Source organism: Psittacula echo (genome assembly GCF_963264785.1).
Source record: "Psittacula echo genome assembly, chromosome: 4".
NCBI classification, from domain to species: domain Eukaryota; kingdom Metazoa; phylum Chordata; class Aves; order Psittaciformes; family Psittacidae; genus Psittacula; species Psittacula echo.
This window is the reverse complement of record NC_137738.1, coordinates 60853078-60866786: the sequence shown is the minus strand read 5'-3', so window position 1 is coordinate 60866786 and position 13709 is coordinate 60853078. Positions and strand designations below refer to the sequence as shown.

General features: G+C 40.1%; 1 protein-coding gene across 1 annotated transcript in view; it reads right to left on the bottom strand.

Moving 5' to 3' along the window:
- Window positions 1-10655, bottom strand: part of PDSS2 (decaprenyl diphosphate synthase subunit 2) — a gene marked incomplete at its 3' end in the record, with an annotated part of 118407 nt that extends 107752 nt beyond the window's left edge. Inside the window, exon 1 of the mRNA XM_080615259.1 lies at window positions 10280-10655. Coding sequence (XP_080471385.1) covers window positions 10280-10506 — 227 coding nt within the window. The 5' untranslated portion in view covers window positions 10507-10655. The remainder of the gene's footprint in view (window positions 1-10279) is intronic.
- Window positions 10656-13709: the final 3054 nt, after the last annotated feature.

Genomic DNA, 13709 nt, shown 5'->3' with positions numbered 1-13709 from the left:
TACTGATAAATGACACCTGATTTCTGGCAGAGCCTTTCAATGACTCCCATACTATATAAATTTACAAATACTCAGAAAGCGATAAATTCTTCATGTGTACAATAAAACGTGGAGTATACGTCCTCCCCAGTATTTCAGGCTTTAACAACCAGGGACCAAGAACAGATGATGATTTATCTCTTGGCCCTTTACACTTCAACCTTACCTCCACAAGGCAATACACACGTTTCTCCTGTAGATTAATTTTTAATTACTGAAATATGTCATACCAGACAGATTCACATTCAGAAGTTGACTTCTAAAAGAGTATGAACCTCATAATGTAGCATTAACATCACTGAAATCTTTTTAAAGTATGCACACAGTATATCTTCATCTTCACAAACCACATTAAATGAAAAGCAGTTGGGAATTAGAGACAGGAGGGTTACTGGGATAAAAACTTTCCCCTGTATCACAAAGTGCACAGAAACTGCACTGACATATCACAGGAAAACACAGTCTGAGAGTTTAAGACTGATTTAACACAAACACAATGCATCTTGAGGGGAGAGGGGGGAATCACTAAAGAACATATATGCTAGCACAATAATTTTTCAGATGTGCAAAAGAGATGATTTTCCACTTGTCATCACAAAGCTTTGCCTTGTGTATTTGGCCTAACAAGTATTCCATTTAGTTTATAACAACTTGAACCTTCTGTTAAGTTTGATTAAAAGCAGTCTTACCTAATCAGCTAATTATGGTGCTTCTGCTACTGGCTAATCATTCAGATGACAACCAGACACAAAGCGTGTTGGCATGGACCATTACCCTCAAATTGCCTTAATCGGGACTACACATTCCCAGTATGGGCCTACAAAGGCACACCCCATTACAGACTCAGACCTACTTTGTGATTGAAATACAGAATTTTTCTTTTTTTTTTTTTTTTCCTTGGTTTTGGTGTTTTTTTGGTTGGTTGGTTTTGGTTTGTTTTGGTGTTGTTTTTTTTTTTTCTAAAAACGTGCAATAGGTAAACCATTTCGAGGACCAGTGACAACAAATAGATATATTAATTCTTTGATTATGATTATTTTGTGGGGAGTGCTGGACAGGCAGTTAACGAAAAAGATAGCTGTCATTCCAGCAAATCTGAACCATGAGTGTGAAAATTAAAGAAAAAAAAAAAAAAACCAAAGCAAAACCCAATAAACTAAACCAAAAGTTGCTACAGGGAATGAATTTTTTTAGAGTTCAAGTGCTATAAAATTAATTCATTTTCAGCATACTTATTGGCAGCTATCAAGCTAATCAATTCATGTTTACAGGACTGCTCATGTAACCAGTAATAAAAAATAATATCTACTTGATTTTGAAGAAAGCTCCTTCTAAAAGGAGCACTTTTTGAAATAAATCTGAGGCGAAGGCTATGGAGCTTGCTTGTTCATGTTTTTTAACTAGAAAAGTAAAGCTGAATCACTAGTTCCTAGGTATGACTTCTTTCCCTAAGTGGGAAGAAGAAAAGCAGAACAAAACGAACTAGATGTTTACTATACACTTCTATTAAGAAACGGAAGATTACTTGTAGGCCTACCTTTGTTTTACTCCAAAATGGAAGAGCAGCTACGGAAAAGAACCAACTAGTGCTATTTTGCAGAAACAAACTGGAGGAATGAGAAAGCAAAATGGAAACAACCATCACTTCTAATTTAAGTGGAAAAGAAATGAAAAAGATGAATGAAAAAGCTGGAACCCTGATGATTCTTTAGGAATAGCTGAGGATTGAAGAAAATATGACTGTGGCTTACCTGAAGAACCTCAAGCAGGCAGAACAGGTTCTAGAGTTTCTCGGCTAAGTTAGGTATTGAGGCAAATTTCTAAAACCTTCATATCATTAGAAGTAAAATCTAGCTAATGCACAGCATGTGTTTGATAAAAGCTCACATGTAATGAGTCTTACCAGTTTTCCTACATGATCAGTTTTTCTTTCCTTAAACAAATCTCTCATGCAGCAGGAAAGAATAAAAAATATTTAGGTAAATTGATTGTCAATGCCAAAGAACTGGCAGGGACAATTCAAGGGCAGCAAAGCAACTGCTACAGATTTTAAACAATTTTTTGTAATAGATCCAATTTTTAAATTCATGGTGTTCCTTTACAGTCTGTCAGGTTTGTCTCTAGCAGTAGTTCCTTTAGGGCAAGCACTGCAGACAGTCTGCCTACCCTGAGGGAAAATAAGACACTCAGATGTGGGGTAAAGATATTAATAATGTAAGCCAATGGTCTGTCACCCCTAGGAGAAAGCAGTAGTGTAAGTACAGAAACAGCTAACTCCAGAGCTTACCTTTGTCCTTTGTGAACTTTGTATTTTCTGAATAGATTTACAAAGTATTGTAGAGGATACAGTGTTACCTATGGTTGTTGAAGGAGTTCTGAAAATGCTCATGGAAACTTGTTAATGGGGTCTCCTGCCACTGCCAGGGCCTCCAACACCAGGAAAGGCATCAGCTGGGAGGCAGTATCAACAATAAGGTTGGAAGAGAGAGTAAATATCTTCAGTAGGGGAGAACACATTTTGTAAGCTACAAAATACAGACCTCAGAGAGAGTAAAAGCCCTAGGAAAGGTACTTTTTCCATTATTCTTGTAAGTCAGTTAACTTACCATAGCTAAATAGAAGATTCACTGAGTAAAAACTGTTGCCAGTGACCCAAACATGAATTTTGATTACTCTTTGATGTTAGCTCTCGTTTGCACTTTATATAAAGCCATACTTGGTAACACTCTTCTGGGTTACAGAAAGAATTATTTTGAAACTATTTCTACATATTAAGTACCCTTTTCCTGTATAGAGCAAACATTAACAGTCAGTCACTGGTACATTAAACTTGGTATTTGATATTCACATTCATTGCCAATCAATTGTACTTGAAAGCAGGAAAGAACAGATGTGAACTTAACATATTACCTTTATTTAAAAAAAACGCTTAGGCTTCTGTGTGCCTAAAGTTAAACGAAATGTTTTCTAGGTGTGGTATACTATGTTCTTACAAGAGTGACTGGCAGTTGGATCTGTTCATTACACATTCAGTTTTTCATATGCTTGAAACCCAAGCTTAAGAAATCCCAAGAGATTTTTCATTTAATCAGAATGAGTTGTGCATGAAATTCTGCTGAAATCTTCATACTCATGATCCTTATAAGAAACACTAGAAATTATCAATATCAGGACAGCATATTAGTTTTCATTGTGAATAATTCTATCAGAAAAACCCAAATAGCATCATCAATTACTTAATACACTTCACCTACTGAGATCACCCTATACGCTGAAATAATACATTCCTCATAAACACAGAAACCTGGATTCAACATAGATGCTTAAAAGGCAATCACTGCAAAAAGCAATTATTCAAATGCAAGATAATTTAATTTGCAGCCTAGCTTTAGCACATCCATACTGCAGATTTATTACTCGATCCTACATGGTGACAAAATATTCAGCAAAACTGGGTATTGTACCATATAATTAAACAACCTTTGCATAAATTCTTCCACACAAAATACTATCAAATAAACGACAAGAACACAGCACCACTACAGCTGAAAACTAGCTGTTTACTCAGCAGTTCAGCCTCTCCCAACATTTGTAGTAAACCCATGATCATGTCAATGGCTTGGCTGTCTTTACTTCTTGAGCTTGAGTTTACTAATCAGAGGTAGGGAGAGTGAAAGATAAAACAAGGAAAAAAAAAAAAAGAAAAGAAAAAAGAGTTACTCTTTTAGAATAAAAGCACCAAACTTAAACACTTTTTTACTCCTTCAGAACGTCTTCATCACTATATTACAGTTTGCCCACTACAAGGGTATCCAACAGTGAGCATCAAACAAGAAGGCTACTACAACTTAAGACTGTCAGCTTATCTTGCTCAGAATACTACTGTATACATGTCAGACTTTTCAGCTTAGGTTCCTAATTGTTTTTTTCAGTATATACACACACACGACTGCTCATATACTTTACCTTCAAGAATGAGATTCTCACTGCCAAACTCAACAAAAATGAAATATTTTCTTAAAAAAAAAAAAAAAAAAAAAAAAAAAAAAAGTTAAGGCCCCTTAAATGCAAACTGTGAAGCTCAAGCCCAAGTGTAAAATTTCTGGTGCGACTTTCACCTTCTGGAGTCTAACGACAGCTGTCCGAAAGAGCAGTAATAACTGGCAGAGATGAGCATTTAAGTATATGAAAGTAGTGTTGCTGATGGAGGAAATTAAAAACCATACAGTAGTGGAACTTTTGCAGGAAGAGAAACCAAAAACTAAATTTCAACTAAAGAACAATCCCATTCCACCTAACTACAGTGTACAGTATGAGTGTGACCTACAAAAATGGATTCTCTTCCCCTTAACTGTACAAGTCTATATAGAGTGATAGCTAACTGAAGACCACAGTGACAGCCATAGGTACAAGGAAGACCATGGAAAGAATGAGATACAGAAGAAAATTTATCAGTCCATATATGAACATACAATGGTTTAATTTCTTCCGTGTTTTTTAACCTTCAAAAGTAAACTTCTACAATACCTCTTTGAACAACTTGTCAGTTCATACAGCCAAAATCCATGAAAAACTGATTTTTGATGTCTAAGAATGGTTTGCTTGACGGTATGGTAATAGAAACCCCTAGGGAGTACCAACAATTATAAGAGATGTAATACGATGAAGGCATTTAAAGTTACTACTCTTAAGTCTATCAAAACTGATTGAAAGATACTCACAAAACCCAACTTAGCTAAGATTGACCAGCCTTTCTTGAAAGAGGTAAGTTTCAGCATGGGGTGAGTCAACGCAAGAATTTAACTCCAATGCTTCAACTGTCTCTCTCCTGAAAGCATCCCTGTTTCCATCAGCTATATAGAATGCCTTCCTGGACAAACGCAAACTTCCTAGAACCACCAGTATTTCAGTAATTTTTCAAATAGCTTCAAACATATCAAGCAGGAAAAAGCATTTCTGTGTTTCTGGTATCACAACTAAGACTTTCTGCAGAAGTCCCTTGCATGCTAGCTTAGGTGTCCAGTGTTTCCATGAAGTCCAACAGATCTCTGGGGTAAACACAGGAAATGACACAACTGCTGCCACATAGCTAATGTCACAGGCATTCTGACCACAACTACAAAAAAAAAAAAAAAAAAAAAATCACATCTCTCTACCACAAAAATATTTTGTACAAAGTGTTACACACAGCAAGCTGGGAAAAAAAATAGTAAAATTGCAAATGTGTTTCAACTTCTGATCCAGCAACAGCGTGAAAGGGCCCTTATGCCCCCAAGGTCCATTACAGATTGAGCGACCCAGTAAAACTTAAAAGACAGTAGCAAGTTTTTTGTTTAAAAGCTGTAAGTTGACCAGACTCCTTGCTTGTCAATTTGCTTATCCATCCGCTGGCTGTTCTCAGAGAAAGTTACCTCATCAGCCACTACCAAGTAAACAAACACATTTTTCTAGCCCAGGAAAAAAATAATTGATTAACATTTGAAACAAGGGTCTAAAAAGCTACTCACAGTCAGTCACAGCACCTACAGTTATAAAAAATTATAGCTTTAAGACCACCATTCTGTTAAGACAAAATATAAATTGGCAATAGCAATTCTATCAACAGCAGGTTGGAACAAATCCCTAGCTCTGCGCTGAATCAGTTATCCACACAGGAGGGCAAATGCATGCCGCATCTGAAGTTACAAGATACATGTTGCTGAAATGAGCCATTTCAAGCTGGCGGAGAAACAGAACTATCAGGAAATCAATGTTATCAGTCATTATAACTGAAAAGCATGTAATCTTGAACCAATTCTGGACTACATTTTATGTCTGGTGCTTAAAATGGCTAGAGATCTACATGGAGAGGGTTACAATGGAACAAAACCTGCTCTATCAAGGCTTTTTATTTCTGTAATAATCCAGGAAAGCCATAACTAAGTTTACTTAAGCATTTCTCACCAACAAACAATTCTGACAGAACTAAAATATAATCATTCCTCTCACATGCTAATGACAGAATGGCTAGAGCTAAATGGTATCCCATAATAATTTTGCATGTATGAAGTGCTCCATTTCATTTAGTGATATTATAAAAATGATGCATTGGCTGTAACATTTACTGTTTACAATCTGCAGCAAGCTATACCCTTCTCAAGGGAGATTAAATAATCAAGAAAATGTTATACACACTATGTATTCGAGAAAAGTAGGATCGCTGTGCCAATTACAGATTCTTTCCTACATTAAGAAGGATGTATGCTAGCCTAGAAAGGAGGAGGGAAGAGAGAAGACTGGAGATCCGTTTGCTTCCCAAATGAAAAGAGGTCATACGTTCATGCGTTGAAAAGTTTTCCTTTAGTCCAACAAAGCTTGAAGAGTAAAAAAAATTTAAATGTTAGTTTTGAGGAGCTGCTAAAAACACACCATTATAGGGAAGGAAAACTGAAAAGCTCTGAAGAACCACACAGTGACTCACAGGACTAAAAACATAAAGATCCAGAAGTAGTTAGATTGCAATTTTGTTTCCAGAGTATCCATTACAGGCTAATATTTTAATGATAGCATTTGTTTAAATTATTCTTTATTAATATTGCTATGCACCACTTTCCATTCAAAGATCACACTGATCAATACAGGCTGTAATGAATGAAGTGTAACACCTCTACAAAACAGATGCTCCATTATTCATTTTACAGATAAGTAAATGCAACAAAGAAAAATTAAGTGACTTGCCCTAGTCAGAGAGCCAAAAGCACAGCTGCGAATATAATCCAGATACCACAGCTTCCAATGATGTGTTAAACACTAGACATTAGCCTTTCTAAAATGAAATGTAACATTTCCCTCACATTTTGTTCTCTTACAAGTCTGGCAAAGCTAGTTCTAAGGATGTTCACTTCATGTGGCTGACACTTCAGAAATCAAAAACTTAAAAATAATAAAAATAAAAGAAAGATAAACTTGACTTCACTGCACAGATTACAGAACTCCCAAATCCCTCACTGTAGGGCTCAGTTACCCATCTCTGCCCTCCCAAGAGCAGAGTCAGCAATAGCTCACAGATTTAAAGCTGCTGGCCAGGCACAGGCTGGCTAGGAGGTATCAGGATCGCACATTATCCCAGAGGAATACCTGCTGCCGTCCTGATTCATGGCAGGCACTTACACCCAGGAATTGCCACTGCTGCATCCAAATGAGAGGAAGAAATGGATGGGATCATCAGAGAAATGTATACTGCCCCAACAGCTGTTTGTTCACATGTCCTGTCTCACAGTTACCTTGAAGCCGCCTTCTTTAAGTCAGCACAGTCTATGGGTTGCAACAGTCTAGTGACCCAAAGCTCAGCAAAAGGTTAAAAATGCTCATCAGTACTCCTATTACAATAAAGGCTTTCAGTGTGGTAGCAATTATGCCTTATTCTGTCTCAGCTCAGAACCTATTATGTGCAGATAAAGCAGAGGGGTTTCTACCAATGCTTAAGAAACCCCTAACGGTCTGAGGAAGACTTCAAAGGCTCGCAAAGCATTTAGACACAACAAACACTGATGACAAAATGCCACCAGTCAAAGAAAGTTAAAAAAGTTAATATTGCTTAGAGATGCCAGCAAGCACTCATAATTTGATTGTCACCACTTACAACCTCAAAAATAAATGAATAGAAACTTGAGAAACAGCACGTGTAATTAATCAAATTTACTGCACAAATTTTTCAGATGTTCTCAAACAGAAAAATCTCCTTAAGTGTCGGAGCACTTAATATTGACATATACAGTATTTATGCATTCACAGTCTGAAAGGTTAGAGTTGCAGAACACACCAATCACTTCAGTTTTAAAATAAATAAATAAATCACCAAAACCATATTTCAGATACCCACACCTTACAGCATTTTTCTGAACAGACAAGAAACCTCTGCTACTTGATAAGAAAGGGTAGTGAGCAAGAGATTGAAAAATCAAGACCTGTTTCCCAAACTGCTATAGTAAGTCAGAGCATAGATCTCAGACCCACAGCTAAAACCAATCTCATTTACAGTCAAACATACAACAGTCAAATTTCAGAAAGAGGTTAAAATTATTAAGAAAGGACAAGGTCAAAATTCACTTCATTGCAAAATCATACCATACATGAAGGTGAGGTACAATTTCTGCAATGCAACAGGTGTAGTAAAACTTGTCAGCAAGAAATTAACTCTTCTTATAAGACAAATGTAATTTGTATTACACAAATGTACATTGATAATACAATGTAAATACAAATTTACAATGTAAATATACAATAATACAATGTAAATACATTGTAAATACAAATGTACATTGAAAGTGCATCCATGTTCTCATCTGGCTTCACTGGTATTTCTAAAACAAGGGCATGCAGTTTCAGTGAGTAAATAATGACTTCTGTTTCCAGCACAACACATCAGGTTTGCAGTGTACTTTGAAACATGCATGAATTAACGGACGCAATCCTGCTGACCCTGTGCATGACTATTCCTAGAGGTGTTCCACAAGATGCAAGCTTACAGAATTCAGCCTGAAGCAGTCCACTTAAAACAACAAAACCCACACATCACAGCTCCACCACAAAACCTCCAACCATGCCCCAAAATACTCCATTTAAACTTAATTTGCAAATAAGCCAGTAACTGATACACACTGAACATACTCTTTAAAGCTGTGGGTCTCTATGATACTCTGCAACTACAGTGGAAGCTTAAGAGCCCAAATACATTGCACTTAGGTCGTCCTATTCCCTACTTGCTATCAGCCGACCTTAAAGTTGGATCCAAAGGAAGAAAAACATTTTCTTCTTACCCCTCCTCTTAAAAAGGAAAACCAAAAATCTTTGCTAAGCTTATCATAATATCACAACCTTAATTAATACAAAATTCAACAAAATCCCCTCCAACACCATTTCTAAAGTTCGGTATTTTCCATTTTTATGAATAAGTTTATTTGTTTCTTCCATAAAAGTCTACTTAAAGCCAGGATCTAAATCCCTCTCCCCCAAAATAATGCTTCTTTTAAAAGCTATGTTTGCCCCCTGTACTCCTTTTGTTCACTTAAGACAACAAAATTTAGAGAGCTTCAAAACCAAATCTTGTTTTTACATCATTAGACCATAACTCTCGAGCCAACAAGGACCATTATACAGTTAGAATTTTTATTCCTTTAAAGAAAGTAGAACATTAGCTCTGAATAAATGCTAATTTCTGTCTTACACCAATTCAAAAACACTGTGCATATCAAATGTGGGTTCTATTAACATCACTGTATTTGTGGTTACAGCAAAACCAGTTCTATCAAACAAAAACCATCCCTCAGAAAAACCCAATGACCCTGGAAAAGGGCATCTGTTTTTGGTTTGGTTTTTTTGTTTGTTTTTTTCTTTTTTTTTTTAAATTTTTTAAGCCTCTGGCATTTTACTGTAATAAAAAAAAAAAAAAAAAAAAAAAGAAAAAATCACCAATGCTAATCAGTTCTTGTTTTACAGCCAAAGAAAACACTGCCAAACAATCCCAACTCCTGCTTATTGGCAGGAATGCAAGTCTTCCATCAGTTTGCCTTAAAAATGAAAGGGTGGATGATCAGCTTAGCAACCCTAAAAATCTCAACAATATACAAAACCTCACAGCTCCCAGCTGGGTGTTCCAAAACAGACAATGTTTTCTAAAGCCCTTAGTAACCAAAGTACACAGTTCAAAGCAGTGTCATTTTCAGCTTTTAGGTTGATTAGCTCTGTCGGACTTTCTTCCACGATTTCATTGCAATACGAAGAAATATGTAACTGTTAATGAGACATACTTCTGTTATTTAGGGATTATTTTCCTTTGTACATCGCGTGGGGAAACTCATTCGCTGCACCTGGCATTAAAACGCAGCAACTTCTGAGTGACAGAGTGTAACGGAAAGGAAAACCTGTTGCGGGAAGCAAACGAAGGCCCTGATGGGGAGGGCTGACCGCCGCGCAGAACCCACGGCTCGCGGCCGGGCTACCGACGGAACACACCAGTCACAGCACCGCTGCGGCCTCCCTGGCGCACCCACCCACCCGCCCGCTCGCTGGCCCGTGAAACGATGCCGAGCACCGCCACCGCCCCAGGCCCCCGCTCCTGACAACCAACCAAGCTCAAAACTTCCCAAAAGTTTTGAGGCGCCTCCGGAGGGCTGCCGGCGGCTTCCATCGGCCCCATCGCCCCGAACCCCACAGCCGGCGGGGGGGCGGACTGCTTTTCCCCGCCGGACCGGGCGCTTACCGGGCGGTGTCGAGCAGCGGGTGCTTGGTGCCCACCAGCTTGCGGACCTGCATGGCGATGTTGCTGAGCTCGTCGCTCAGCAGGCACCGCAAGCTCATGAAGGACGTCGGGTACCCCACGATCTTCTCGGCCTCCGACACCACTTGGCTCCAGGGTAGGCCGCCCGACGCCAGACCCCGGAGGCAGCCTGGGCCCCGGCCTCCGCGCCGCAGCAAGGCGCCCCACATTCCCCCAGTCGTCTCGGGGAGGCCCCCGGCGCCGGCTCCTCTCTCCGGTTACTCGCCCCGGAAGGGCCCCGCACACCAGGCAGCCACGAGCAAGTCCCCTGCCTCGCTCGCTGCGGCCAAAGAAGAACGCCACGGCACCCGCCGTCAGCGGCCGGCTGAGCCCCGGACGGCGAAACCCCACGGCAGCCGGGCTGCCTGCCCGTATTCCCCCAGACTGAGCGGCAGCAGCCGGAGACGGCTCATTGTACCCTGGGGGCAGCCATCTTGGGCGTCGCAAAACACGCCAGGTCGTAAAGCGAGGGTGAGGAGGTACTTTCTTCCCGCTCTCACCGGACTTCGTCGCCGGACGTCGATGGCGGGTTTGGGGATGCTGGATGAAGGTGGTGAGCTCCTGAGAACGGAGTTGTAGTGCCTTTAGGGTTTACCTACCCTTTTCTTCATCTTTAGCTCTTGCACTGGGTAAAGCGCTGCCGTCTCTAATCCCCGTTCTATGCTTGTCTCCTTTCAGAGCAGCGTGTGCTGGCCGGCCATGGCAGAGGGCCCAGCTGGAGGGGGAGCGTTGCCCGCCCCAGGCCAGGGCTCTTGGCTGGCAGGGGATGCCTCACAGAACGGAACGTGCTCTGCTCTGCGGCCATCGCTGCAGAGACCAACGGGGAGGAGAGTTAAACTTCATGCACAAAGTTTGCAACATGTAGCCTTTAGCTACACAGTCATGCTTTCTATTTTCATAATTGCAGCGTACGGGCATTCTTTTTTGTCCTTTGCCATAGCTGTTTGGGATAAAGCACCAGCAGTGCTTGCTTACCGCATGGCCTGCCCTTCCTTGTACTTTTGTCTTACGGTACTCTTCTGTGACACAGCTGAGGGGTTTATGAGCAGCCTCCTTGTCAGCTGAGGAGGTACTTGCAGCCAGATGGTTAAAAAGTGACAACTAGTTTTGAGAACCTAGATGAAGACTTCTGGGTTCTGCAGTTCTGCAGTGTGGTCTACTGTATCTCATGTAGTCTTTCATTTATTCTGAGCATACCCATCACTGATGCCTCTTTGCGGCTACATGCACCCAAAGTTTTTGTGAATTCACAAAACAGATTTTCTATACCCCAGAGGAGGAGAAATCACTGACCATCTTCAGAAGTTGGATTTATGTAACTTCATCAATTCTACAAATACTCCAGCAAGAATGTGATCTGTTTGGTCTTTACAAACACATCCATTCCTCCCGTAACTTCCAGGCTTTGTTGCAATGAGCCAGGCAGAATTCTGATGAGAAAACAGTCCCATTGACTAGATTCTTGGAAAAATGATGGTGTTACATTTCTTACCTTTACAAATACAAGATACCTGTCATTCAATTTTGTTTGTATTATTCCACATGATTAAAAAGTTACATTGAAATATACTGGTAAAGAAAGTGCAAATAGAAAACAACTCCATTACAAAGAAAGATGAAGTGCAGTCCCGGAAAGAACAAATAACTCTTGAAGTTACAAGGGGGAAGCTGCTAAAAGGAACATCCATACCTGTTTCCATGACAGTGACAAGGTATTTATTGGTTTTTTGCCTGAGATGACTCAAAATGAGCACCAAAATTGTAAAAGTTACTGTCCTAAGGAAGAGGGTTTGACTGTGGAGTCAACAACGGCTGCACATGCCCATGGCATCTCATAAGCAGCATCTCACAAACTGGAGAATGATAAACATGGAATGGAGCTTGCAAAACCTGAAAAGATGGCAGGAGCTCTAAGGTTCTGCTGTCAAATCTTCACTTTTTGTGCTGCCTTCACTTTGTGTGTTGTCTCTGAGAGAATAAAGCTTTGATTTGAAGGAGCTGCCATTGAGTCAGTTGAGATAGCTAGTGTCACAGAACAAACTGTTGCTAAATAGGGAATTTCAGCTCATAAACACAGTCTAAAAATGACAGGATGCAATGGCATGTTTCTGTGCAGAAAGACTAAGTTAATGAAAATTGCTGGAGGGATGCACTTAAGAGGAGCTACCAAGGCATCCTGTAATGGTGACAATTCCTTGATTCATTTCCCAAGCCATATCCATTCTTGCACTTAATGTGGCAAGTGTTCTGTGAGACACAAACATGATTATGCAATTAAAGTCTTCTTAAAATAATACATATAAACTGAGGAGAATGAGGGTTCTATGAGCAGTAAACCTACCATCTCCTAATGTGCGAGACTGAGTTTTCAAAATCACTGGTCTTTGTGTTGCAGTCTAAGAAACTGAGCCCTTCATGTAGAATTCTCCTAAGTCTGAATGGTTTAGAACTAGGGCAAGACCTTTGATGTCCACAACATCTCACACTGCCACTAGGGCTTCCTCAGAATTCACCACCAGTGGGTTGATGTTCTTCAAATGCAGCAATCGCTGGAGAAACAAAGCATGCATTTTGTCAGTGAGTTCCACGGTTTTGGTTTGAGTTTTTTTGGCCAAAGAGACTCTTTGAAAAGTTTTATGCTGTAATACCCAAGGTACCCAAGGACCCTCTGTCTCTCACTGTCAGCCTAATGCTTTCATCCCTTTCGCTTCTCTTAACAATGCAGCAGTCTTACTTCAGTAGTCCGTTTCTGACTCCTGGTCCAAGTTCACGGCTTTTTTCTCCCAACATCCTTGCTGCTTTCGCTTCAGCCCCCCACACCATCTCTACCAGCTGCTGTTCTTTCATTCTTATCACAGCCTCGTCATTTTTTCTCATTAAGTTCCAATATCCTCTTGTCTGCACAGCCTGCATGGACTCTTCTTTTCATACATGTTTATGGGTGGGACTGTGGGGATCAACAGCAGATCCCTCTCTCAGTTCTTGCACTCACCTCTACAAAAGGCCTCTGTTGCTAGGAAAAGCCATTGCTGGAAAGTCTTGCCTATCCCCAGCATACCTAGAGCAGATGTCTATTACTGTTGGACTTTTCAGACAGTGGAATGTGAAAAGACCATTCTGACCAGAGGTCTGTATTTATGTGTTTTAATAGGAGCAGTCTGAGACATTCCCCACCCATCAAATCCTTGGCAAATCCTTTGCCAAATTTCTGCTGTAGAGCACAGAGACAGAGTTTCTTTCTCAGTCATGCAGTCCAATAATATTTTTTAACACAAGCAAAATGTATTTTTTGCCAACCTTATTTTGCAAACTGACTGAACTACTTTAAAAATCAGCTTCAGGCAGACACATCAATTGCAGAAAGAATTGTTCC